The sequence below is a fragment of the Ambystoma mexicanum genome, chromosome 3q (genome assembly GCF_040938575.1).
Source record: "Ambystoma mexicanum isolate Mex_15411 chromosome 3q, UKY_AmexF1_1, whole genome shotgun sequence".
Lineage (NCBI taxonomy): Eukaryota > Metazoa > Chordata > Amphibia > Caudata > Ambystomatidae > Ambystoma > Ambystoma mexicanum.
Genome location: NC_090926.1, coordinates 608,482,551 through 608,507,582, shown reverse-complemented (window position 1 = coordinate 608,507,582; position 25,032 = coordinate 608,482,551). Strand labels below are relative to the sequence as shown.

Here is a 25,032-nt window from a genome sequence, read left to right as displayed (position 1 = left end):
CATATGCAAATTCTGCCTAAAATATAAGTATGCTAGTTTCCATTTAAGGAAGTTGCAATATGTGTTAATAAACTCAGGCATTTTAAACATGTTTACAGATTTGACAAGGAATGTTCTTTAAGTTACAGTGACTTGTATGAATTGAAGTATAATTGGTGTTCATTGGGACAATAGGCTACCACTATAAAAACGCTAGATGGAAATTTAGAAATAGAAAGCCCATACACCATAGCTGTGATAGACAATGGTATGAAAGAGAGTTAATGATGTCCCCCCACTAAAGTTATTCTTGTTAAGCCTCTGCGTTCTGAAGTTGCACGCGTAGCAGATGATCACTAGGGTGTTCTTCAAATGCTAGCAAGAATCTATCCATGTGCAAATCATCTAGTCTCCAAAAATGGGTACCCACAGCCTTCATGCATCCATTGGCAGCATCACCTCGGCAATAGGATAGGAGACCTGGGAGTAGCTCCCCATCTTTTGCAAATCCCTTCACGCCAATGAATTGAAATCACTCCAATATTGGTGTCTGGTAAAATGTTTCAGTGTATGGTGAGAGCTGTCCTGATGGGGGTATAGGTGGAGGGACACCCGAGACAAGAACCCCCATTTGGGCATTAAGGCAAGATTATGAGTTCAATCCGTGCTCTAGCCTAACAATGAAGGCATTGAAAGCACCTGTTTGCATTTACGAATTAATTGAAAAACGTTTTTTGAAGAATTATTATGGATTGGTAGGTTAGCATCAAAAGAGAAACGGTAACTAAACTAATATGGAATACATTGTAAGATAACATACAAAACACTGCATTAACCCCCCCATCCCCCGCTCGTCCAAAATACGATTGGCCTTATTTACAAATGTGTTTTTCAATGGGAACATCCTATTGAAAAACACTGTAAATCAGGCCCTATGTATCGATTATGTCCATGTGAAAAAACCTAATCCATAAACACATGCAAAGGACACATTTACCTCATCCTAAATGGGGTTTAACATATTTTGCAGTGCCCCTGAGGCAATCAATCATGTGTGATTAAACTCAACAAATATTTGACCGTGCAAATGCTTGTTTTTCATTCAAGAGGGCGCTGGCAAGAAGGCCGGCAAGAAGAAGGGTGGCTCTTTCCAGACTGTGTCTGCACTCTTCAGGGTGAGTCATTTCTTCTCAAGAATGAACTCTTTTTTTCCAGTTCCAATGCGCCAAATGTACCCCTAAATGCTGACATGCGCTCTTCCTTCAAACTACAGGAAAACTTGAACAAACTGATGTCCAACCTGAGAAGCACCCACCCTCACTTTGTGCGCTGCCTCATCCCCAATGAGACCAAGACACCCGGTGAGTGACAGCATTGACAGTATTGACAACACTCAGACATGTTCATTTGTAAAGCAGATACGCTGACGGATTACCTCAACCGGTATTCCAGGTACATGTTTAGTTGACAATCATATCACAGTTTATTGATTTATTAAGATATGACTAGGTTTCATATATTCATGTTGAGGAATTATATTAGATTGCAATATTTAGATTCAAATGTTTTATTGACACCGACTTAGTCAGTAATCTGCATTGTTTTAAGGTGCCATGGATCACCACCTGGTTATTCATCAGCTGAGGTGTAACGGGGTGCTGGAGGGCATCAGAATCTGCAGAAAGGGATTTCCCAGCAGAATCATTTACGGGGACTTCAAACAACGGTAAATGGGGCATGCAAAATGCCTGTGAACTGATAAATAACTACATCATGTGGAACATTATGTCTTATTACGTCTGAACAATGTAGGTGTACACATTTCTTTCGATTTCTTTTGATGAGTTCGATGAGATCTCTGAAATTATATGAGTGCTCTTTCTCCGAGTTGAGCATAGGACAGGCTCATAAAATAGTTTGCTATTGATATACAGAGAACTTTATTTAGGCGTTTGCTTATTGTAATTTGTATTGTGTACATGCATAGAGGCAAGAACTGGGATTAGATGGGTGGATGGAGAACAGGTCAGGGAGCCTTTACGACATGACCAAGGTTGCTTTCTAGAGTCTCATAACACGATCAACTAAGACACAGTTTCAGCTAATGAAAAATGGTTTCAGCTCCATCTTCAAACGAAACGTAGTTACGGAAACAAATTGCACTCCTACACAATTCACTTTACTCACAGCAACTACACCATATATATATATATATATATATATATATATATATATATATATATATATATATATATATTCCTTGTTTATATTCATCTACAAAGTAGAGGACGTTTAATACACTCGTTTCTGTATGTACAAGAGACAAAGACATTGAAATATGCTTTGATGTTAACGTTATTTGTCCAAACATCTATGGAAATTGAAGTTCATATTGTAAAAATGTTGAACACTTTGGAGCACAAGCTGCGTTTTTCTTCAGACCACATGCCCTGGTTTTGCATACCTGATGATCATTCGTATGCTTTGCCAATATATGCATAATTATTGTAGACTGGTCCTTCAGTTGTCATCACAAGGTGCATGTTTTTCACAATAATGTATAAATACATGTTTCTTATCATCTACAGTTACAAAGTCTTAAATGCCAGTGCTATCCCAGACGGGCAATTTATTGACAGCAAGAAGGCTTCTGAGAAACTACTTGGCTCCATTGATATTGATCATACTCAGTACAAATTTGGACACACCAAGGTAAATATTTCAACTTTTCTTTTCAGTGCTTCCCAACTAATTCGTGTTGCATGTTTGGGCTCCATTGAGATCTTAAAATATGGACACTTGTCTGCTTGCTTTATATTTGCTTTATATTTTCTATATTTCACATCATTATTTTTGAGTATTTGAGAGTATGTGCCTGTCAGAATTAGATATTCTCTTCTTAGCATTTTCAAATATGTTGATGTTTGCTTAGTCTGCTGCACTGCAGAAAATCCAATGAATTTCCTTATAAATATAATATAGTAGAAAGCTAAACAAACATTGAGAATCACATATAGAACAACAGCCTGTAAAAGAACAAAGTACAGCTGCCTAAATGCATAGTAGCTGTATGAATGCAGAAGGACACACGATGGACTTCAGACTGTTACATATATGTTACATAATTCAGCAGTCGATGAATGCTGAGACGTCCCCCGAAAAGGTTAATAAAAACCTTTGCTATCAAATGTTTACCTGTTCATATTTATGTATCAAGAATTTGCTTTGATATTAAGAAAATACATAGGTGGATAGTATTACCAGGACTTATGAAAATATCATGTCTAACCAACTAATTTTGTTCTAAAGGTTTTCTTCAAAGCTGGTATTCTGGGTGTTCTTGAAGAGATGAGAGATGAAAAATTAGCTGAACTGATCACAAAAACTCAGGCCATGTGCAGAGGATTTCTGATGAGAGTAGAATTCCAGAAGATGATGCAAAGGAGGTAAACCTCATTCACAGGAGAACATGAATTTACAGTATGTATGGAAAGCTCATCAAAAGTTAGTTTTGCATTTGTTGGAATGACCGAGGTATAGAGGATTACATTATTTATCTGTTTTTTAAGTTGTACTCCGTTAGTACAGTCTGTGGCATTATCCTTCTGCAGAGTGTGTATAGCATACCACTTGGAGCACTGCAATATTTTGCAAAGAGGCATTTTGACCGGTCAATTTCTCACTATTTCTCACTTGGTATTTCCTGGCCTCCATTGGAACAACCTGTTTTAAATATGAATAAAATGTGTTTTTAATGAGGCTGCTTGAAATGAACCCATCAATACATACTAATCCTCACAACATGTGCAATGTAGACAAACACATACTTTCTTTTGAAACTACTTCAACAAAGAAATGTTTTGATGTTTAATTGAACATCAAATCTCCAGTGGGGTGAACATACTCCATCAATACATTTGTTGATTCATTCTTAGAGAGTCCATCTTCACCATTCAATACAATGTCCGCTCCTTCATGAATGTCAAACATTGGTCATGGATGAAGCTCTACTTCAAGATTAAGCCCCTCCTGAAGAGCGCCGAGTCTGAGAAGGAGATGGCCAACATGAAAGAAGAGTTTGAGAAAACCAAAGAAAGTCTGGCTAAATCCGAGGCCAGAAGGAAGGAACTGGAAGAGAAAATGGTTGCTGTCATGCAGGAAAAGAATGACCTGCTGCTTCAAGTCCAGTCCGTAAGTTCTAACTCTAATACAAGAACAATATTCTAATCTCATAACATACAAAGGCAATACAAAAAGTAAAGATTGTTCTATGAAAAGTGAAATAACTGAATTGAACCCATTTGTTCAAATTTACATTGAAATAGGGAAGAAGATCATCGTTTCATGGTTGCGACACCATGGCCCACTTAAACATACCATATATAGTTTTCATTGTTAGCAGGCACCGTCAAACAAGTAGCTGTTAGGGGCGGTGGTAGAACAATGGGCAACACAAAGAAGTGATGAAAACAGCTGGCATCACAGGATGAAACAGCATTTTCGGGTCATGGTGTATTAGTGAGAGCCAGGGGGGATGGGGATGATGAGGGAGCTGGGCTGGGGGATTAGGGTGCAAGGTGTGGGAGTAGGAAGAGGCCAATCGTGTGCAACAAAAAGAAGGCCTGCAATGGAGAGACACATGATAGGAAGGTCCACATCTATAATTTAATTGAACTGTGACCTGAATGCAATGCTTATTTCTTAATAACATGGCACATTACCCGCTGCAGATTCCCTTAAATGAGGAGGAAACGATCACTTACAAATATTGAAGTATAATGTATAGGACTCCAATTACACTGTCTTATCTTTATGTTTAAATGATATATAACTAACGTTATTTAGTCAAATTCGAAAACCATGAATGGTCTATATTACATATGTGCTTTTGACATTTTATTTAAAATCTCATAGGAAACAGAAAATCTGTCGGATGCTGAGGAAAGGTGTGAGCAGCTCATCAAAAGCAAGATTGGCCTGGAGGCTAAAATTAAGGAAATTACCGAAAGGCTGGAGGATGAAGAAGAATCCAACGCTGAGCTGACCGCCAAGAAGAGGAAACTCGAGGACGAGTGCTCCGAGCTCAAGAAGGACATCGACGACCTCGAGCTGACACTGGCCAAAGTGGAAAAGGAGAAGCATGCCACTGAGAACAAGGTAACATATATGTTTTTATTTGACTTAGGAAACACACAAAAAAAGGTTTTGATCAAATTATTAGGCCATTCTTTGCTGATTGACGAAAAACACACAATGAGAGGTGCCTTCTTGCTTATTGTGAGCTTACTTAGAATGTGCATACTTAGGCGCAGGTGCCGCAAGTGTTACCAAGATAAGCAAACTCAATGTTTACAAAGAAGTTGAAAACTTTAGTTTCGACCCATTTAGCATTTTGAAAAATAGTGTGTAAATGCGAACTATTGAAACTAACAAAACATGGAGGAAGTTGCCTGTGAATAAGGAGCGAAAATGCACAAAATGTTGAGCTTTGTTGATTAGAACAATCAGACCTGAAATGCAAATCAAGGCTATGGTACCTGTTGGCCCAACACTGTGGTCTTTCTGTAAGTCAAATTAACTAAGTTCACATGTTTTTTGTTCAGGTTAAAGTCTCATCTTTAAGAGTGAACATAATTGCTAGAACATTTTTGGGAGTTCCTATTTTCTGCTTAAATATGACCCCAACCAACATTGAAAACTCCACACCAAATATTTGCTGGTTCAAAACAAACAGCACTTTTCTGCAACATTTTTATGAGATGTCCTTGTGACAGACCAGTGCTGAAATGCCGCTGGGTTTCTGAATGATGTATGCATTTAAGATAAGATGAATTATCCATTTGCAATCACAGGTTAAGAATCTTACTGAAGAAATGGCCATCTTGGATGAAAATATAGCTAAGCTCTCCAAGGAGAAGAAGGCTCTCCAAGAAGCTCATCAGCAGACCTTGGATGACCTTCAAGCGGAAGAAGACAAAGTCAACACTCTAACCAAAGCAAAATCGAAGCTGGAGCAGCAAGTGGATGATGTAGGTCACCTCCCATAGAGAAAACGACAGCTGTTCAATGACAGATAACAATATCTCTCACTGTTGCCTGGCATAATCACAATGATCAGTTCCTACCTTCTCTTTTACTGTAGCTTGAAGGTTCCCTGGAACAAGAGAAGAAGCTTCGCATGGACTTGGAAAGAGCTAAGAGGAAGCTTGAAGGTGACCTCAAATTGGCCCAGGAATCTCTTATGGACATGGAAAATGACAAGCAACAGCTCGATGAAAAGAATAAAAAGTAAGTGTATTAAAGGTTGCAAACAGGAATGAGAATTTCATCAAGAAACAGATTGGAATGACAAGTGATGTGTGACCTTTAGTAATTGAGGGCCATTCCCAAACATGCAGTCAGTAGCCAGTGGTAGCCAGTAGTGAACGTGCAGTAAACACGCAGTAACTGAAATTGCAGGTTGGCTTCACTCGGCCTGCACTACCAGTGATCTTGATTAGAGAACCCTGCATGGAGAGATGACTAGTACATGTATAGGGATAGTATGGGTGGGGCAACATATTTTCGTCAAACTCCTTCAGGATTGTGTACTTTGCAAAACTGCATAATAATTGCATAGTGCAATAGTGTTCAATTAATCTCCACACAGCAAGGAATGTATCAATTGTACGTACCATAGCTCCATTATATGTCAGGTAGATACAGACTTTCACGTATCCATTGCTATTCTCCTCTTTAGTGGTAATTCAGTGGCATAGCTTTCCGGGATAGAGAGTAGTTCATTTAGTGGTGACTAAACATTGCTGGCGTCATCGCCAAGAGCATTCATTCATGTGGTAGATTTCAACTCAATCACTTAATCCCAACAAAGCCCAGCTATGGTATAGTGAATTGGTCACATGGTTTGCAACTTCTTATTAAAAACGGATTATCGACACAAGCTAAAACAGTATTTTGGACAACCACTAAGTTAATAATTCTACTTGCTTCAAAAAAGAGGGACAACTTCAACATTTCAACTCAGATATCACTTTTAGGGTGATCTGTGAAAACTGTTTCTTGGCCACAAAACATATACATGTTGAGGAAAGATGAAATGACATCATTGTGCTCATCAGAGTTTTAAGGTGCATAGTACAGGAAACGTGTGTAAGTGTGCACAACACTGCAGTTAATTAACCAGCTTTTGTTCCACCAGGATTATGAATGGCGATAGACAAATCTTGCTCATGTGAATGTGCTTAACTTGTTTCATTTGATCAGGAAGGAGTTTGAAATCAGTCAATTCCAAAGTAGGATTGAGGATGAGCAGATCCTAGGTGTGCAACTGCAGAAGAAGATCAAGGAGCTGCAGGTATGTTTTAATATTTCTGATTTCTGAGAACAGGAAGAGCATAGGGTCTCCCACAGATTCAGATTGAAAAGCTTGAAAGGAGGATGCAGTGAGTAACTGCACAGAATAGACTGCACTATTATGCCATCCTGCCAACTTTGCGGGACTCTGGCTGTGCCCCATCACTCGACTGCACTAGTACTGGATGACCATTTCCATAAGCACCTCCTTGAGTTGCAGATTGCATTCTAAGCGAAGCCAGGATGTATACTGGAAGTGGTCAGAAAGAGGAGAAGCCTGTTGGCATATATCATCTCCTAAACTTGTTTGGCATTTGCCAAGGACTTTAAGAAGTTCACCTCCTCCCATCACAAACTGCTAATATAATAAACACCAGTCACTGGTGGGTGAAGGGCGGCACACATATTCAGCCATATTGAATTTGAAGCATAAAAGGCACATTCCTCATGTTGCCCCCGCTGTAATAGTAACAGAATGAAAGTTGACAGACATCTTGGCACCACGAAATATGCCTTATTAGTCAAAGGTGTGAACACAAGCCACAACTGTCCTCATTATTGTGGTGCCCACCCTCACGGCATTGTGCTTGGTTTAGCAACCATGGGTGGCCTGCTGATAACAACACTCCTGAGCAACAGTCTGACTTTAAAGCTCTCACGTATGAGACTGGTTACAATGCAGCTGGAATGACCAACTGTACTACCTGGTTCATGTGCCCTGACACCCACAGGTTTCAGAAACACACAAATGTAATTCATAAAATAAATAAATAATAATATCTTATTTTCAAGTGAAAGAAGGACATCCTTGGTGTTTTATTCGGTGGTCTATTGATTGTGAAGAAAGAATCATTGGTCATATCGTGTTAGCATGTTTCCTTTTTTCTGTCTTTGTACTAGTTAGAGAAATTGAGGTGGTAGTAATCTAGAGCCATTACCTTATTGGAAAGTATTCTATAGCAGGTGTCTGGTATATACAGAAGATATTGTCTCAATGCATTAATTAAAAACATTTTACATGCATGTCGTAGGTGATAGACACACGGACCAAACAGTGGTTTGCACACATTCTTTAGACTAAAAGACCGTCCACATTACACAAAATATTCCATACTTTTTGGCCGTCATATCATTGAGGCATTTGTACTTCTCCTATTTTCAGGCTCGCATTGAAGAACTTGAAGAGGAAATAGAGGCTGAACGGGCGGGCCGTGCCAAAACAGAGAAGCAGAGGTCAGATCTCTCCAGGGAGCTTGAAGAGATCAGCGAGAGGCTGGAGGAGGCCGGCGGGGCCACCTCAGCTCAGATTGAGATGAACAAGAAGCGAGATGCGGAATACCAGAAAATGCGCCGTGACCTGGAAGAGTCCACACTGCAGCATGAAGCTACAGCCGCTGCTCTACGCAAGAAGCACGCGGACAGTGCCGCAGAACTTGCGGAGCAAATCGACAACCTGCAGCGAGTCAAACAGAAGCTGGAGAAGGAGAAGAGTGAGCTGAAGATGGAGATCGATGACCTCGCCAGTAACATGGAGTCTGTCTCCAAAACCAAGGCAGGTTTATTTGACTTTTGTTGTGTATTTATTGCCGTTGCCTAAGTTATTTTGCAAAACTGACAAATCAATAATGTATATATAATTTCCTTTTTCAAAAAGGCTAACCTGGAAAAAACATGCAGAGCCCTAGAGGACCAATTTAGTGAAGTGAAGTCAAAAGATGAAGAACACCAACGACAAATCATTGACCTGAATACACACAGGGCTCGCCTGGCAACAGAGAATGGTAAAACATGCATACTATTCAGGACTTTTCTATAAGAATGATAATGCAAAGACAACTTTGTTCATTTTCTAAACATCTCTACCTTTAGGTGAATTTTCTAGGCAGTTAGATGAAAAGGAGTCTTTGATTTCACAGCTAAGCAGGGCCAAGCAAGCCTTCACCCAGCAGCTGGAGGAGCTGAAGAGACATCTGGAGGAAGAGACAAAGGTAGATGATGTCACCCTCAAGCAACATTCCTACATAGATTTCAATGTCATTTCAAGATATGCCACTATTTAAGCAAATTATAAAACACAGCTTACTTGTCTCAGTGACATTCTCCAAGTTATTATTACAAGAGGTAGTTACTAATGGAACCCTTAACTCCCTGTTTAAGAAAAGCTAAAGTTGTGATAGGTTCTATCACAAGTAAAGTGTAGGTCTGCAGGCAAAGAGCTTTATGCAAGAATGGACATTTGGGGTGAATTATAACACTAATTGAACATATTTCATGGATGATACGTTATTGGGTCTGATGATAAATGGAGCTCATTGTGTTACATTAACACAAGTGTATTAATATGCATTTGGATGAATTATGTCAAACATTAAGTTCAATAGATTTTCTGAGGCTCTGCTCTATTTGGTGTGAGAAACCCTAATGCCACTCTATTTTGTTCCAACTTGTGCTGTTGCCCCTCCCTGCAGGCTAAGAATGCTCTCGCGCATGGTCTGCAATCTTCCCGCCATGACTGCGACTTGCTCCGGGAACAATATGAAGAGGAGCAGGAGGCCAAGGCGGAGCTGCAGCGGGCATTGTCCAAAGCCAATGGTGAAGTTGCCCAATGGAGGACCAAGTATGAGACCGATGCCATCCAGCGCACAGAGGAGCTGGAAGAGGCCAAGTATGTTTTTAAAGACTCTTTACAATGTTCATGGTTTGCTTTTGAGTGATTGTGTTTGAGAGTATTGTATGGGTTCTTTGCAACATACCCATAATACATTCAATAAAAACATTGTTTGTGGTGGTCTTTCAAGCATCACTGCCTCTGCAATAAAGATAGGGCTTTTACCTAGTGTTCATATTTATAATTATAATTGGTTATTTATAACGCACGTTATACCCAGAGGTTTCTAAGCGCGGACCCGGGGTTTGAACTTGTGCTGCTCTGCATTGTCTTGCTTCCAAGGTGAGCACGTTGCCCCTGAACTATCCTTTCTATCTTAACTGACAGATGTGTTATGGCGATATATCCTAATTACTCTCACATGCATAATAGAATCATCAACAGTGTTGGAATGTATATATAGACTTAATATGTTTTGTGAATTTATGTACTGCAAACCAGACACCCAGGGGTGTTGGAGTGCTGAACAAGAATGGTTTGGTCAACCCTGAGCAGGGGTGAAGTGTGAGGACAGTTCTAAACATTAGTGTAACGGTCATTGCCAAATGGCAGTTACCGATGCAGATGTTTTAAAGGACCGACATTCCACAGAGAATCTGGCAGCTCACCTGCCTGCTACTAAAAAATTAAAGATGGGTCGCCAGCACATTAGACGAGCTGCAAGTGACCTAAACTATAGTCTTTTTCAGTTAATAATAATACTGCGCGTCTCGCAGTCAGCGAGCAGCACTCCCGAACAAGCATATATGCCCAAAACCAGAATCACCTAAAATGTGCTTAATCGAAGAACATTAACCAGTGACTAATACTATTCCTAGCATGGGCTCCAGGGTAGTATACATTTGGAAAATATAATTCTTAGGGAGGGCCCCTGTGATTTCTAATTTCAGCATGGGGAACTCTTCCCTGGATTTGCTTATATGCTCTCTGATTTCAATGTAGGTTGGCCTGCATTAGAAATAGAAAAAATACTGTCTCTAGCACAGGTGCTGCACAGGCTCCCAAATCCTACGGCTAGTGGGTGGTGTTACTCCGAAGCCCGCATTGACCTGCACACATCTCTCTGTTGGGGATAGCTTGCATGGAGACACTGATAATATTAATGGGCCACTTTTTAAGGCGTTTTCCCAGACCTTGTGTGGAGCAGTAAGGAGAAACCTAGCGGTCTAGTGCAACGATTGAGGGAAGAAGACATTCTGACTTGGTGGCTTTGAAAAAGGAGGCGTGTTAGCCACATTTCAAAATTACTAGATAGACTACTGATGGGGACAACAACATATTTCATACAAAACAGAAAAGAAGTTTTATTGACAACCACAATTCTCCATTATTTTCTTTCTTATTTGACCCACAGCTTGCTGCACCGTTTTTAAATGTCCTGTGCTAATAAATAAATGTTTATTCTCCTTCAGGAAAAAGCTTGCCCAACGACTACAGGAGGCCGAGGAACAGATCGAGGCTGTTAATTCCAAGTGTGCTTCTTTGGAAAAGACAAAACAGAGGCTCAATGGTGAAGTTGAAGACCTCATGATTGACGTGGAGAGGTCGAACTCAGCCTGTGCAGCCCTGGACAAGAAGCAGAAGAACTTTGACAAGGTATCGCCAAGGGCAACATAGTTAGCTCTTGGGGTAATATCTACAGAAAATGACTTGAAAAGAGCCTTCCTTCAGATCCCTTGCATTGCATGCTGGTGGCTTCTGAGCTAGTCATCCATTCCAATAAAATCTTTCCCTATATACAGAAGTCTTAGGAAACACATATGCCACACTTGGAACTAGGAAACACGCCCAATCCAATGTTCAGTAATGTGTATTAGACCATGATTTCTTCTAATGGTTAATGGAATACCTTATTGAAAATTGGAACAGACACAAAACAGGGAGATGAACTCGAGCAATGCTTAGAGTCTAGTGAACACCCTACATGTATCCAAAATTGAGCTTTACATATCTTTTCAGACAGTGGACTGATTCTGTGGTTGAAGTGATTATAAAGCACTTACAATAGTTAACAACGAGGTATGTACTTTGTGATGGATTCCAGAGTATCACGGTATCAATAGAATTGAAAGAGTAATTTCACAAATATTGTATAAGTTCATTAAACGCTATCAATAGGAGAGTATTGTGCAAAAGCCCGAATTTCCATAATGTTTGCTTTCCCTGACTCCATAGATCCTGGCAGAATGGAAGCAAAAGCACGATGAAGCTCAGGCAGAACTTGAATCAGCCCTGAAAGAGTCACGATCGCTGAGTACCGAGGTCTTCAAAATAAAGAACGCATATGAGGAGTCATTGGAACATCTTGAGACCCTCAAGAGAGAAAACAAAAACCTTCAACGTGAGTTGCAGTTTCAGCGGTGTGGGGACTTGTTGGCTTTGACGGTTCAGGGGAGCCCTGGATAGAACCAAAACCATCTCAGAAGAAAATAAGCAGAGGCTAATAACTTTCTCTGATCCTTCTCCGGCTATGAATCACTGAGAAAAAATACTACTCATTAAATTTGGCTGTATTTTTCCCTTTACTTTCATAATGTTTTTTGCATAACTAAATCCAATCTATCTAAATAATTTGATGTATTTTCCTGATTTGGGCTTCATTCGATTTTTATTTTGGGTAGGTGCGTGCAAGCACTTGACAACTCACAAAATTGAAATAGCATGTTTCTAACTTTTGATGTGCTGAAGTTTCCATTTTAGATGTGCTGGGCACTATAGAGCTGCCTATATGTACATATTGTCCTAATTTATGAAACACAAACCCAATTAGGTTCTGCAGTAATTTAACAAAATGTATTCCAATTGCAGAGGAGATTTCTGACCTCACCGAACAAATTGCTGAAAGTGGAAAGAGCATTCATGAATTGGAAAAAGCCAAGAAACAACTTGAGCAAGAAAAGAATGATCTTCATTCTGCATTGGAAGAGGCTGAGGCAAGTATAAGACGGACCCACTCCTTGTGCAAATCATTAGAAATGATCACATAACAAATGTGTTATTGTAAATGATAGCGCTTCAATTCCAACTTGCATACAAACAAAGCAATGTTGCCATATAAACCAATCATCTTAAACTCTACAGGCCTCACTGGAACATGAAGAGGCAAAGATCCTCCGCATTCAACTGGAGCTGACCCAAGTGAAAGGTGAGATTGATAGAAAGATTGCTGAGAAGGACGAGGAGATCGACCAAATAAAGAGGACCAGCCAGAGGGCTCTAGAATCCATGCAGAGCACGCTGGATTCTGAGATCCGAAGCAGGAATGATGCCCTCAGGTTGAAGAAGAAGATGGAGGGAGACCTGAATGAGATGGAAATCCAGCTGGGACACGCCAACCGCCAAGCAGCCGAGGCACAGAAACAGCTCAGGAATGTGCAAGGACAGCTCAAGGTAATGCATCATTACAAACATATTTGCTATTGATGTTTGCTCTAGAGAGTGCAATATTACACATTATAGTCTTTCTTTGCTTTCTCATAAAGGATGCCCAGCTGCACCTGGATGATGCTCTCAGAAGCAATGAAGATCTGAAGGAACAGGTGGCCATGGTTGAGCGCAGAAGTAACCTGATGGCAGCAGAAATTGAGGAGATGAGAGCGGCCCTGGAACAGACTGAGCGCGGCCGCAAAGTGGCTGAACAGGAACTTCTCGATGTTTCTGAGCGTGTGCAGCTGCTACACTCTCAGGTACACCTCGTCTGCCCAGGGCTTTCCATTCTCCTTTCTCGTTTGCCCTTCATTTTCCATCCGCTGGACATTATCTGGATATAGTCTCTGGCGCATCTTACTCAGCTTCCTTTCAAACATAATCTGTTTGCCAGATCTTCTGGCAACACCATGTTTATTTCTTGATGTGCTCCCCCCTCGTGGCACTGGCTTAAAGAGCATCTTCATTTGTTTTCTCTGCACAGAGGTTCCTCATGATAGTCATTATTCAACTGTAGAATGAATGCATTGTTTTCCAGACCCATTTGTGAATAAAGGCTGTTGCATGACAAACCTTCCCGAATGACAGAATGTCTACATTCTGAATGACGGAGAGCTGAGAACTAGGGTTTGGGTATGTTTGACCTTTTGCAAGTAGTCCTCAGCAATTTGACCTAAAAACATTTGACCTTTTTACCAATTTGACCTCCATTGTAAAGATGTGGGGGACACCCCTGCAACCCATTTTTGACGTATGAGCGGGGAACACCCCCGCAACCCATGCACCTCATGTTCAGGTAAGTAGGAATTCACCTATTTGACCTAAAACAAAAAGGTCTGTTTGGATCGGATGCAAAAAAGGTCAATTTGAACCACTCAGAAAAGGTCAATTTGGTCAAAATGTCAAATGTTTTAAGTCAAATAGGCTAATACCAAGAACTCGTGCACAAAGATTTCATTACAATATGTCTTCTACATTTACAATCACTGTACCATCCACAGTACACTATTATCCCGAGTTTTTAACTTTGTTATCCAGCAATCTATCTTCTGGAATGCTACTATTAATGGCCATATCACCTGCCATTTAAAAGAACATTTAAATAAGCAGTGTGCCGGATAAATAAGCTTCACTGGTACTATTCTACTATGTCGTGGTTCAGCACCATAGTGAAAGGCAACCGAATGCAATGCATGAAACCAAAGAGATGCTTAGGAAAAATCTTGAAAAAAATATACATACAGAAAATGAATGATTAAATATGATGACATTATTATTCGCAGAACACCAGCCTTATCAACACAAAGAAGAAGATGGAGGCGGACATCTCTCAGCTTCAGAGTGAAGTGGAAGAAGCCGTCCAGGAGGCGAGAAATGCAGAAGAAAAAGCCAAAAAATCAATCACTGATGTAAGTTGTGTTTATTTGCCAAAAAACACTTTCATTTTGATCATGTAAGGCCGTTTTACTATTTTAAAGCCAAGACTTGCTCTTGAACTTTTCTGGGAGTATGCAGTCAGAGGCCATCCTAGGGATGTGCATCTGCAGTGTCTATTGTGACATCAGCTGTGTCCACATGTGTTAATATCGGGGGACGCATGATATGATATGATATGGCATTCATAACGCGCCTGTATACAAGTGTTTCTATCAATTAAAACAGTGTTTGATTGGCAGATACTTTGGATATGGAACCTATTGCTTTTTTATCAGTCAATTAGAATTAAATGGTGTGTAGATTTATTCGAGCTAAAGCATTGGAAAGTGTGCATTGTTAGGGTGTGTCCATGGTGCTTCCTGGAATGAAACACTGGCACACCGAGATGTTCACCAACTCCAATGCTGGGTCATAAAGACAGAGAACATCCGTCTCAGAATGGTCAGAAAAGGTGCCTGCCAAGACAGTGTGTGTTTACCTAAATGGATGGGTTAACCAGCAGCAGGCAATGCTAAGAAGCCACTGCATATAGGGGGAGAAGGAAGAGTGGAGCTGGCATATAACACACCCAGAAAGAGACCATTCCCAACTAGAATCAGAGCCAGAAGTGCATGATCAAATGCAGCAAGGAAGTAGCGAAACAGTGTAACGCGCATGGACAGGGTTATGGACATTGTTACCTAAGAGAAAGAGTAGGAACAGCGAGCGTAGGATTGTTAGCAACACGGAAGCTCCTATTGTGCATAGACCTTCTCACGATTGGAGCTGTGAAAGGGATCTCTCTCACTCCTTGCCCCCAACCACCCACTCTTTCCCATCTTCGCTCTCTGGGGACACTACAGCAAACATGCCCCCTCCCACCAAACGCCCTCCCTCTGCCCCCAGTGCTAATCGCTTATCATCAAAGGGATACCACTGCCACTTCACTCCTCCCACCCTCCCAAGCCTCTCCGTCACCCTTTTCACTCCCCAGTCTCTTCGTCGCCTCATTGGCCCGCCTCACACCAATTACCGCTCCTCGGCCACTTCCTTTCACTTTCTGGATTGCGAAATCGAAATTTCACACCAGTTATGTGCACCAATATCAATTTCACAAACCAGGAAGTACACCCTTGTCTGATAAAAAGGCAGGGTACATATGCCCACTATTAGCAGATGTTATTGCCCTCCTCTGAGCCAATCCGAATCTTCAGATGCTCAATAAATAAGAGTGCAGTCAATAACTACTAGTGTTGACTCCATTCGTAACTGTTTTCTTTAAAAGGAAACAGAAACAACAATGCGATTTCCAGGCAAAGAAGTTTATCAACAAGCATATTCCTCTCTCGGAGGACCATTTGCTCCACTGAAACACACCAACGATAATGCTGAACCATGGGATAATGCTTTCCCTTATCGAGAAACTGTTTGTTTTATTTGACACCTAATGCATGCTCATGGTAAACCCACTCCAGTTTAGCCAAGTTTGCAATTAAACCTTGTTAGTTAAATACAAAAAAATACAAATAAATAAAAGCATATTTAATGTACTGCCTCTCTATTTACTTTACTCACTATTAAAGTAAAATGTTTACTTCACCATCAAAACCCTGAAACTTGTATTGCTATTGCCACTAAGCGCTAATTGCCCTTTGTACCTCGGGAGAGGTCGTGATCGCTTAGGATAATGACCCTCCCCAATTTATGGCCCTAGGACATCAATAAACCTCATCAGCAAATGAACGCTTTTGTTGCTCATCTAAGCGGAAGTGAGCACGCAAATTGTCTTATTTGTTTAATTAATAATGCCTCTGTCAAAATGAGTTGCGATATATATGAACATGTATTCCACTAGGAGTGCCTGCTGCTATGTCACAAGCTATACACTAATGATGCTCGCTTTGTCTTACATTTGTATTTTATTGCTTTCTTTCCACTGTTTCAAAAATTCTCTAAATAAAAAATGTAAAAACCTGCCATTATTCAATGGTACAATAATAGCAGAGATGCTTTTACCTTTGTTAATGCTGTTGGGGAAAGTATTTCAATGGAAGTTACAAATGATGTATTTCGTTCACTAGGCGGCCATGATGGCGGAGGAGCTGAAGAAGGAGCAGGACACAAGTTCCCATCTTGAGAGGATGAAGAAGAACCTGGATCAGACGGTGAAGGACCTACAGCACCGCCTGGACGAGGCTGAACAGCTGGCGCTGAAGGGTGGCAAGAAGCAGCTCCAGAAACTAGAGTCCAGGGTATGAATCACATTAGAAGCGCTTTTGGATTAACAATCACTATTTTAAATGCTCTGGGTTGAAACCTATAGTCCTAAAGTTACTGTGAGGAATGATGGAGCAGCAATTTGTTCTGGCTTTTTGCTTTGACACAACTGAACTGCAAATGGGATCCATAATCCGGTGGTGCCAATGACTCATACAGTTGTGAGCACGTGCAAGGACTGCACCGACTTCTGCCCCACTGCTTTCTTTTGTGTCCAGCAGTAGGAAGTGCCAGTGCAGGTAATGTCACAGTGAACTTGGGTTGCAATAGTGATACATTTCAAGAAGGCAGTGTTTCCTTGGTTTTGACAGTCATTCCTGTACCGCCAATGCTGAAGTACCTCTCGTTTTAGGTTAACCAGTTATTAAACAGTCACTTATTGTAAAGGTGAACACACTTGCAGTGATGCCATTGTGGCGTCCGCTTGCCAACTGAGCTACACTGAACACCTGTTAAGTGAAACTCATTGGATGTGTTAGTACCAGAGCTGGACTTGGATCTCCAACTTTCTAGCCATGTCATTACTAGGTTGTTATACAATTCTAATTCTCTTAGAATAGCCAATCAACATAGAAACAGTGCATGCAAAGGACCACACAATAAAACATAAAAACGCATCTAGGAAAGGTAAAGTGTGTGTTCTTGTATACTTTGAAAAAGCTGTTTACTGTTGTCTCTGTCCCCCTTAAACAAAGCTTAATCACCTTATTCCACACAAAGGAGCGCCCATTGGAGCACACGTCCAATTCACAGTTTACTGCATGGGTCTGCAACCTGTGGCTTTCCTAATGTGTTGGACTATGATTTCCATGAACCCTCTCTATTGGCTATGCTGGCTACGGGTGATGTGAGTTCTAGCCCAAGAAATATGCAGAACCAACTTTACAGACCCCTGTTCTACTGCATCCCTATCCCAACAGTCTCAATTGTTCCTATGTGGAAGAAAACTATTCAAGTAGATGCAGACACTGCACCTTGATGAGCCATAAAAGCTACTTCACCATCCAAAAATATGTTCTACCCTGAAGAAGTGACAAGGGTTTCTGAAGAACATGCCCTGTTTCCTGTAGGGTGGCCGGCCTTGCTCCTTGTTAAATCTTATATCACCGGCTGCTCCTCTTCTCCTGCTGGAACCAGTGCCTCATTCCTAAAGGGGCCTCTGAGTGTGGTGAAACACAGTTCATGGTGTTCTTCTGCAGGAACTAGACTGTTTCTTATGAAAGTACGCTCTCTTGCAGGTGCATGAACTAGAGAACGAGCTTGAGGCAGAGCAGCGGCGAGGAGCAGAAGCTATTAAGGGGATGCGGAAGTACGAGCGACGACTCAAGGAGGTCACCTACCAGGTAATCAGAGAGCCCTGTAGACCGATCACTATGGTCGCCACTAGGCTATTAGCACGTCTTGCTACTCGGCCAAACACTTGTTCATCAACTTCTCTATCATTGGCAGTCTGAGGAGGACAAGAAGAACGTGATGCGGCTCCAGGACTTGGTGGACAAGTTGCAGCTGAAGGTGAAGGCCTACAAGAGACAATCGGAAGAGGCCGTAAGTGAAGAATTCAAGCATTATGTTTTTTTTTACAAGGAGTAGTACTGCCATGAACCGTCCCTTCACCAATGTGGTTGTTCACAGGCCACATTTAGAAGCAGGGTGGAACTACGCTAATTCTACAAAACAGTCATGTAAGATTAATGCTTGGCAGGTTCACTTGGGGAATAGAGTGCCCTGCTTATTCTCTGTAGCATGTCTTGAGATTATCATTAGGGACATAGCTTCTTTCACCTATTGATGATTAGAGTGTGCTCTTCAGTAAGGATGCAAGGGGAGAAAGGGTTGATATAATGGAGGGCCACAAGATTTTGTATCATTTAGTTAAATGCACTGCCAGGTACTGAACAGTGATCAGTGATCAGTCCAGTGTCACAAGACACATTTATATTCAATGATATTATTGAGCAAGAGAGTTAACACGTGTTTCATCACGGTCAACATACTCGTTGCTTGCAGCCCTTCTAGACGTCACATATGTACTCACAAAAATGCATTGCCCGTTCCCATGCTTCTTCACATTATCTTCTACATTTAGCATAATAGGTTGATGCCTACGTTGATGTTGTGCTCATGAATTGCTAATGTTGTGATGCAATGTTCTCTCTGTTTCAGGAGGAACAGGCCAACACCCACCTGTCTCGATTCCGAAAGACTCAGCATGAGCTGGAGGAGGCTTCTGAGCGCGCGGACATCGCCGAGTCGCAGGTCAACAAACTGCGAGTGAAGAGCCGAGACATTGGCAAGGTGAGAGAGACCGTGATATCCCTATCATAGGATGAGAGAGGAGGGCAGCCACCCACCCTGTCCTAGTGGAAGACGCAGCTAGTGTGTGCCTTTCTCTCATTCATTCTCTTAATAATTTCATTGAGTGGTGAGTTTACCCCCCACACCCTCCGTAACGGGCCTGCGCTATCCTAATTTTAGACACACACATTTGTTGAATTGCACATAATTGGGAGGAACATAAATGATTGTGGCGGCTGATTCATGTTCTCTCTCATAATGCCAAGAATGGGAGCGGGGCAGTGGCAGGTGTCTGCCCATTCACCCTTCAAAAGATGGCTGCCCGGGTAGACTCGGAGAGAGGGCCAGCTGCTCTTTTCCCAGGTGGCGGCTCCAGCATGTGCCCAGCTTCGAATCCTATGCCATGCTTGCAATTCACCAAACAGTTCTGAGTCATTTCTGACATATGTGCTATTAAATGTAAGTTAACGTGATAGAAGTGCACCCAATGTAATCAATGTCACGTTTGATTTTCTTGCAGAAGGTGGAAGAATGAGGAGTGGAGGCGGAATGCTGAAGAGGTTCATAGAATATGAACGGCTTTGGGATTCAATGTATATTGTACAAAATGTACCATACAGAGCGTCTAGGTTACAATAAATGTTATGCAGCCACCTGTTTCTGATCAATCTTTGTTGTGTATGCATTGTCTCGTGGACCCAGAAGTGGGTGTAATCCTAAATCTATGCTTAGGATTCAAGATTCCCCGCTGAGGATTTGGACGTGCTGACGCATAGCTCCATGATCGAATTTTAGTTGCTATTTCCCATCACCATAACACACATTCTCCACTCAAATTCTTAAACAAGCTACTCTGGCCCTTATCCTTTCTACTCATTGCTCCTTATTCAAATCCCTAACTCCCCATCCTCACAATGATCTGGATTTGTCGACGGTCTATAGAACAAGTAAAGGCAAGGGATGCAGCGAGTTTTCTATGCATCGCCTTAATGCAGTTGTCTTCAAACCAAGACCCCTTGAATATGTGTTTTGTGGCCCCTGACCATTCAGGCTGCTGTATGAGAGATGGACATCACCTTGCAATAGACCACCTTTACCCATTGTATTGTTTGTATTGTATTGTTTATTTATTTATAGAGCGCACCTGGCCGTTAAGCAACTGGGCGCTTACAGAAAATAAATCTTGGGTTGCAGGTACATAAATAAGTTACATTTCTTATGTTACAGGATCATTTATCAAGCATTTCTTATGTTACAATGTCGGAAGACTTACATGTGAGATATGTTACATATATCAAAACATTTATTATGTTACAATGTTGGATGACTTACATGGAAGATATGTTACAGTTACAAGTGTTTACAGAAAATATATTTGGTACAGTTGGAAGCCAGAGTTTAACGTTAGCTTTGAACACATGGAAGGAAGGGGTGGCTCTAAGGGCATATGGGATGGATATCCAGAGATGAGCTGCCAGAACCGGGAACCTGGACCCACCAGTTCTTTTCAGTTTAAAGTTGGGGACTTTGATACTGTTTGAGAGGGCCTTTCTGATGGGACGTTCAGAATTGTGCTTTGTGAATTTTTCTGTGAGGTATGCAGGAGCTTTGTTGTTCAGACAATTGTGTGTAATGTTCAGAGTTTTAAATGTGTTATGGTCATTGATGGCCAGCCAGTTGATGGCTCATCTATGGGCAGATGTGTTGCCCTTTGGGAATTCCTAGGGCTGTTCTAAGGGCATTGTTCTGCAGGGTTTGGAGTTTGTTGATGTTATGTTTACTTGTGCCTAGGTACAGTGCATTACAGTAATCTAATTTGGAGAGGATGAGGGCTCGCACTATGGTGGTGCAGCTATCTGTGGATAGGTATGGTTTGCAGGCGTGGATAAGTTTGCAGGTGTAACTGGTTGCTGAGGCTGTAGCATTTACTTTCTTGTCGAGGGCGAGAGCTGAGTCTATGTAGAATCCTAAGGTTTTAACTTCCTTGGCTACCTTGATTTTGATGCCATCGATCATGATGGAATTGTACAGCTGGGGTAATTTATTCAGTTTGTTGGTAGACCCGATGATTAAGAGCTCAGTCTTGTCGTCGTTAAGACACAGGCCATGGGTGGCCATCCAAGTTTGGATGATTTGGTAGATTTTATTTATGAGTCTGGTGTCCTTTTCTTAGTCACCCTGGATTGGGATAAGAATCTGGGTATCATCGGCGTAGTTGGTATATGAGACCCCTAGTTTGTCCAATATATCAAAGAGAGGCTTTGTAAAATATTGTATAACGTGGGGGAAACACATGACCCTTGAGGGACTACACAGGTGATGGGGACTGGATCTGCTGCTGATGAAGGTGAGAAGACTCTTATGGTTCTCTGGTTCAGGAATGAATTTATCCATGCCGTGGCTTTTGTAGAGAAGTTGGCTGCCGATTTGAGGTGATTGCAAAGTACCTTGTGATCTACCAGGTCGAAGGCAGCTGATAGGTCTAGGAGTAGGAGAATAGAGATGTCTCCTCTGTCTTTGCGCTCGTCTAGTTGGTTTTTAAGATCAAGGAGAGCCGTTTCGGATCCATGTCTTGGACTAAATCCTGATTGTCTTGTCCCTAGTAAATTGTTGATCTCCAGATAAGCTTGGATCTGAAGATATGCAGCTTTATCTAACAGTTTTAAGGAGGAACGGGACAGTTGTTATGGGCCTATAGTTTGTTGGGACATTGGGGTCCAGGTTAACTTTTTTTAGGAGAGGTAATATCCAGGCATCTTTAAGGTTAGTTGGCACAGAGCATGATTTAAATGAGGAGTTAATAAATGATGTGACGAAGGGGGCTAGTTCGTGTGCAGCCTCTTTAATAATTGTGGCTGGACAGGTGTCACCAAGGCATCGGGACGGTTTCAAGGACAAGATGATGTTCTTAGTTTCCGCAGTAGAGATGGCTCTAAAGCTAAATTGGTTAGGGGGTTTGCCACAGGGGGTAGCTGTGGGCAGCGAGTGTGCCAGGTGGCCAAGTGCCTGCACTCTCATAGATGCCTCTCATCATGGAGTCTATACTGAGAGTGAAATGGAGATGGTCCCATGAGTTCAATATCAAGCAATTGTTCTGCTGCACTACCAAAACGAGGAAGAGTTGAGACGTTTGCTTTTGTTGGAGGAGGGCTGGGGCAGATGCCTGCTTTGGCACACTTATATCCAGAAGTGTTGAGAGTGAGCAGACATTTCCTTACCATTGAACTACAGAGTGTTAGCAACCAATGATGGGATTTGCCCTGTGAAGCAGACCCGCTGGCTTCCTCGAGCACTTATGTCTCTCTTACTGTAAATTCCTTATTGCTGCCTCACTGTCTAATACACGCTTCTTTCTTGCCCATCTTAACCAGTTTCCCTCACTTTAATTATGTGTCTGCTGTTCCCTCTTTTCCTTCTTCACTGCCCCCGTTCGGCCTTCCCTCTTCCTCATCAGTCCTGACTGCCACCTTTAGCCATTCTCCCATTCTTATATCTTCCCACTTGCACTCTCTCTCTCTTCCCTCCCATTGCACAAATTATGTCCTTTATCTCTATTTGTTAGACACTTTCATTGCTTCTTTCTTGTTTCTTTTGCCCTCCACCAGTCCTTTCTTTTTATTCTCTACCATGTGTATTCTCTGTCTCTCCTCTGCATCCTTTATTTCACTTTCCTTCAATCCTGACTCTTCTTTTAGTTGCATTCTCATTCTGCCACTTTTTTCCTGTTCTTTCTCTTCTTTTACTTCTCCCAGCATTTTCCGTCTCATCCCCATTCTCTCTTAGCTTTCTCAGCCTTTTTTTCTCTTTCACCCCTCCTTTCAGTTCACTCTCCTGTACTGTCACCCTCTCATTCTGTATGCCCCAGTTCCCATTCTGGCTATCTCCCTCCCTACTGCCATGTGCTCTCTCTCTCCCTCCTTTTCAGTTTCCTGACGATTCTCTCTCTCCTACCTATTCCACCGTATTCTATCTCTCCCTCCTGTTCTGTCTTATCTCTCTCTTCCTCCTGTTCTTTCTCACCCTCCTGTTCTGTGCCTCCCTCTTATTCTTTCCGACTCCATCTCCTATTTTCTGCCTCAGCCTCCTATTCTGTCTCTCTGTACTAGTCTCTCCCTTCCATTCTGTGCTGCCCCCTTATTCTTTCTTAGTTGGCCCCTCTCATGCTGTTCCTCCCTCCTATTCTGTCTCTCTTTTATTCTCTCCCTCCCTCCTATTCGGCTCGATTCTGTCTCTTCTTTCGTATCTGTGTCTCCCTTTTATTCTGATCTAGTGCGTCCCTTGCATTCTGTCTCCCACCTATTCTGTCTCTCCCCATCTCTGTCATATTCGGACTCTCCCATCTATTCCATATTTTACCCCTAGTCTGTTCCTTCCTCTAGTCTGTTTCTCCCCTTTTGTCGTTCCTATTATGTCTCTCCCTCTTAGTTGGCCTCTCCCTCCTGGTCTGTGTTATTCTGACTCTCCTTTCTGGTCTGTCCTATTTCAACTCTTCCTAATAGTCTGTCTCTCCCCTCCTTGTCTGTTCTAGTCTCTCTCCCTCCTATTCTGTCTCTGACTCCTAGCTTTCTGTCTCTTCCACCCATTATGTCTCTTTCTCCCATTCTATCCCTCCATCCTGGCCCACCCTCTTTTCCTGTTTCTATCCTTTACACATTATAATTATGTGTGCTTTTCTAAAGGATAAGGCTGAATCGTCTGTCCTGCGCAGTCTCACTGTTGAGTCCTCTTTCATTATCCTGTAGTCTCCTTGTTCAATCCATTTCTTTCTTCTCCCATCTATACCCAATTCTGTGTCCCTGCATCCTGTTCCAAGCACCCTTGTTTTCTGTTCTGTTCTGCATTTTCTCCTCTGACTCCCATGCTTTCTCTCTGGCTCCTGTCTGGCATTCTCATGTCTTCCTCATTCTGTCTACCCCCACATACTCCTATTCTCAGCCATTCTCCCTTCCTATAGCCTCTTTCCTCTGGCTATAGTTCCTCCTGACCCCTCTTCTTCCCTCTTGGCTGGGAGCCTGCCTTCCTTCACATCATCCATGCTGACAAAGAAAGGAAACACAGCATGAACGCTCTTGCATGCTGTGTTCATTACTTGAAAGGCACACTTGACGCTGAGGCGGTGAGGGGCTCTTTTGTTGTAAACTGGTGTTTTATTGAAGTTTTTGCAATTTTAATAAATACATGCACAATAATGCACAACAATAAAGTCTCCCAGAGAACCCTCCCCTGCCCCCAAAACTTACATAATGAAAACAAAATACATTGTGATCACAACTAGCATGACATCAGAATTTACAGTGGTATGCCATTATTAGTAGCAGTTGTCTGTCATGTCCCAGCAAACTCTCCTCCCTGACTCTGTGCTACTATTAGGGGAACACCCTCCTATTCTAACTCTGCATCAGATGATATGCTAAAATATGATTGATTATTTATAACGCGCTTAACACCCAGAGGTTTCAAAGCGCGAACCCGGCATTGCCCTTGAGCTTTTCTCCCAAGCGCAGTGTTAACACATCTCGTCATCATTTCTGTAATTTATAAATCCTTTCCGGCCTGTTCCCCAGTCCATCCTAGCCAGCTGCCAGTGGGAGTGTCACCCTAATCATCGTCCAGGGAAA

General features: G+C 41.9%; 1 protein-coding gene across 1 annotated transcript in view; it reads left to right on the top strand.

The window, feature by feature from the left end:
- The window catches only part of LOC138582820 (myosin-4-like), a 40,395-nt gene extending 20,328 nt beyond the window's left edge, over positions 1 to 20,067 (top strand). Inside the window, exons 17-41 of the mRNA XM_069654484.1 lie at positions 1,087 to 1,154; positions 1,253 to 1,340; positions 1,588 to 1,705; positions 2,568 to 2,691; positions 3,289 to 3,425; positions 3,915 to 4,170; positions 4,894 to 5,136; positions 5,832 to 6,008; positions 6,122 to 6,267; positions 7,243 to 7,333; positions 8,495 to 8,884; positions 8,987 to 9,113; positions 9,202 to 9,320; positions 9,801 to 9,997; positions 11,413 to 11,596; positions 12,176 to 12,341; positions 12,809 to 12,933; positions 13,082 to 13,390; positions 13,483 to 13,686; positions 14,710 to 14,835; positions 16,924 to 17,094; positions 18,358 to 18,462; positions 18,569 to 18,664; positions 19,283 to 19,414; positions 19,935 to 20,067. Of these exons, the coding sequence (XP_069510585.1) occupies positions 1,087 to 1,154; positions 1,253 to 1,340; positions 1,588 to 1,705; positions 2,568 to 2,691; positions 3,289 to 3,425; positions 3,915 to 4,170; positions 4,894 to 5,136; positions 5,832 to 6,008; positions 6,122 to 6,267; positions 7,243 to 7,333; positions 8,495 to 8,884; positions 8,987 to 9,113; positions 9,202 to 9,320; positions 9,801 to 9,997; positions 11,413 to 11,596; positions 12,176 to 12,341; positions 12,809 to 12,933; positions 13,082 to 13,390; positions 13,483 to 13,686; positions 14,710 to 14,835; positions 16,924 to 17,094; positions 18,358 to 18,462; positions 18,569 to 18,664; positions 19,283 to 19,414; positions 19,935 to 19,949 (3,914 nt within the window). The 3' untranslated portion in view covers positions 19,950 to 20,067. The remainder of the gene's footprint in view (positions 1 to 1,086; positions 1,155 to 1,252; positions 1,341 to 1,587; positions 1,706 to 2,567; positions 2,692 to 3,288; positions 3,426 to 3,914; positions 4,171 to 4,893; positions 5,137 to 5,831; positions 6,009 to 6,121; positions 6,268 to 7,242; positions 7,334 to 8,494; positions 8,885 to 8,986; positions 9,114 to 9,201; positions 9,321 to 9,800; positions 9,998 to 11,412; positions 11,597 to 12,175; positions 12,342 to 12,808; positions 12,934 to 13,081; positions 13,391 to 13,482; positions 13,687 to 14,709; positions 14,836 to 16,923; positions 17,095 to 18,357; positions 18,463 to 18,568; positions 18,665 to 19,282; positions 19,415 to 19,934) is intronic.
- The last annotated feature ends 4,965 nt before the right edge of the window (positions 20,068 to 25,032 follow it).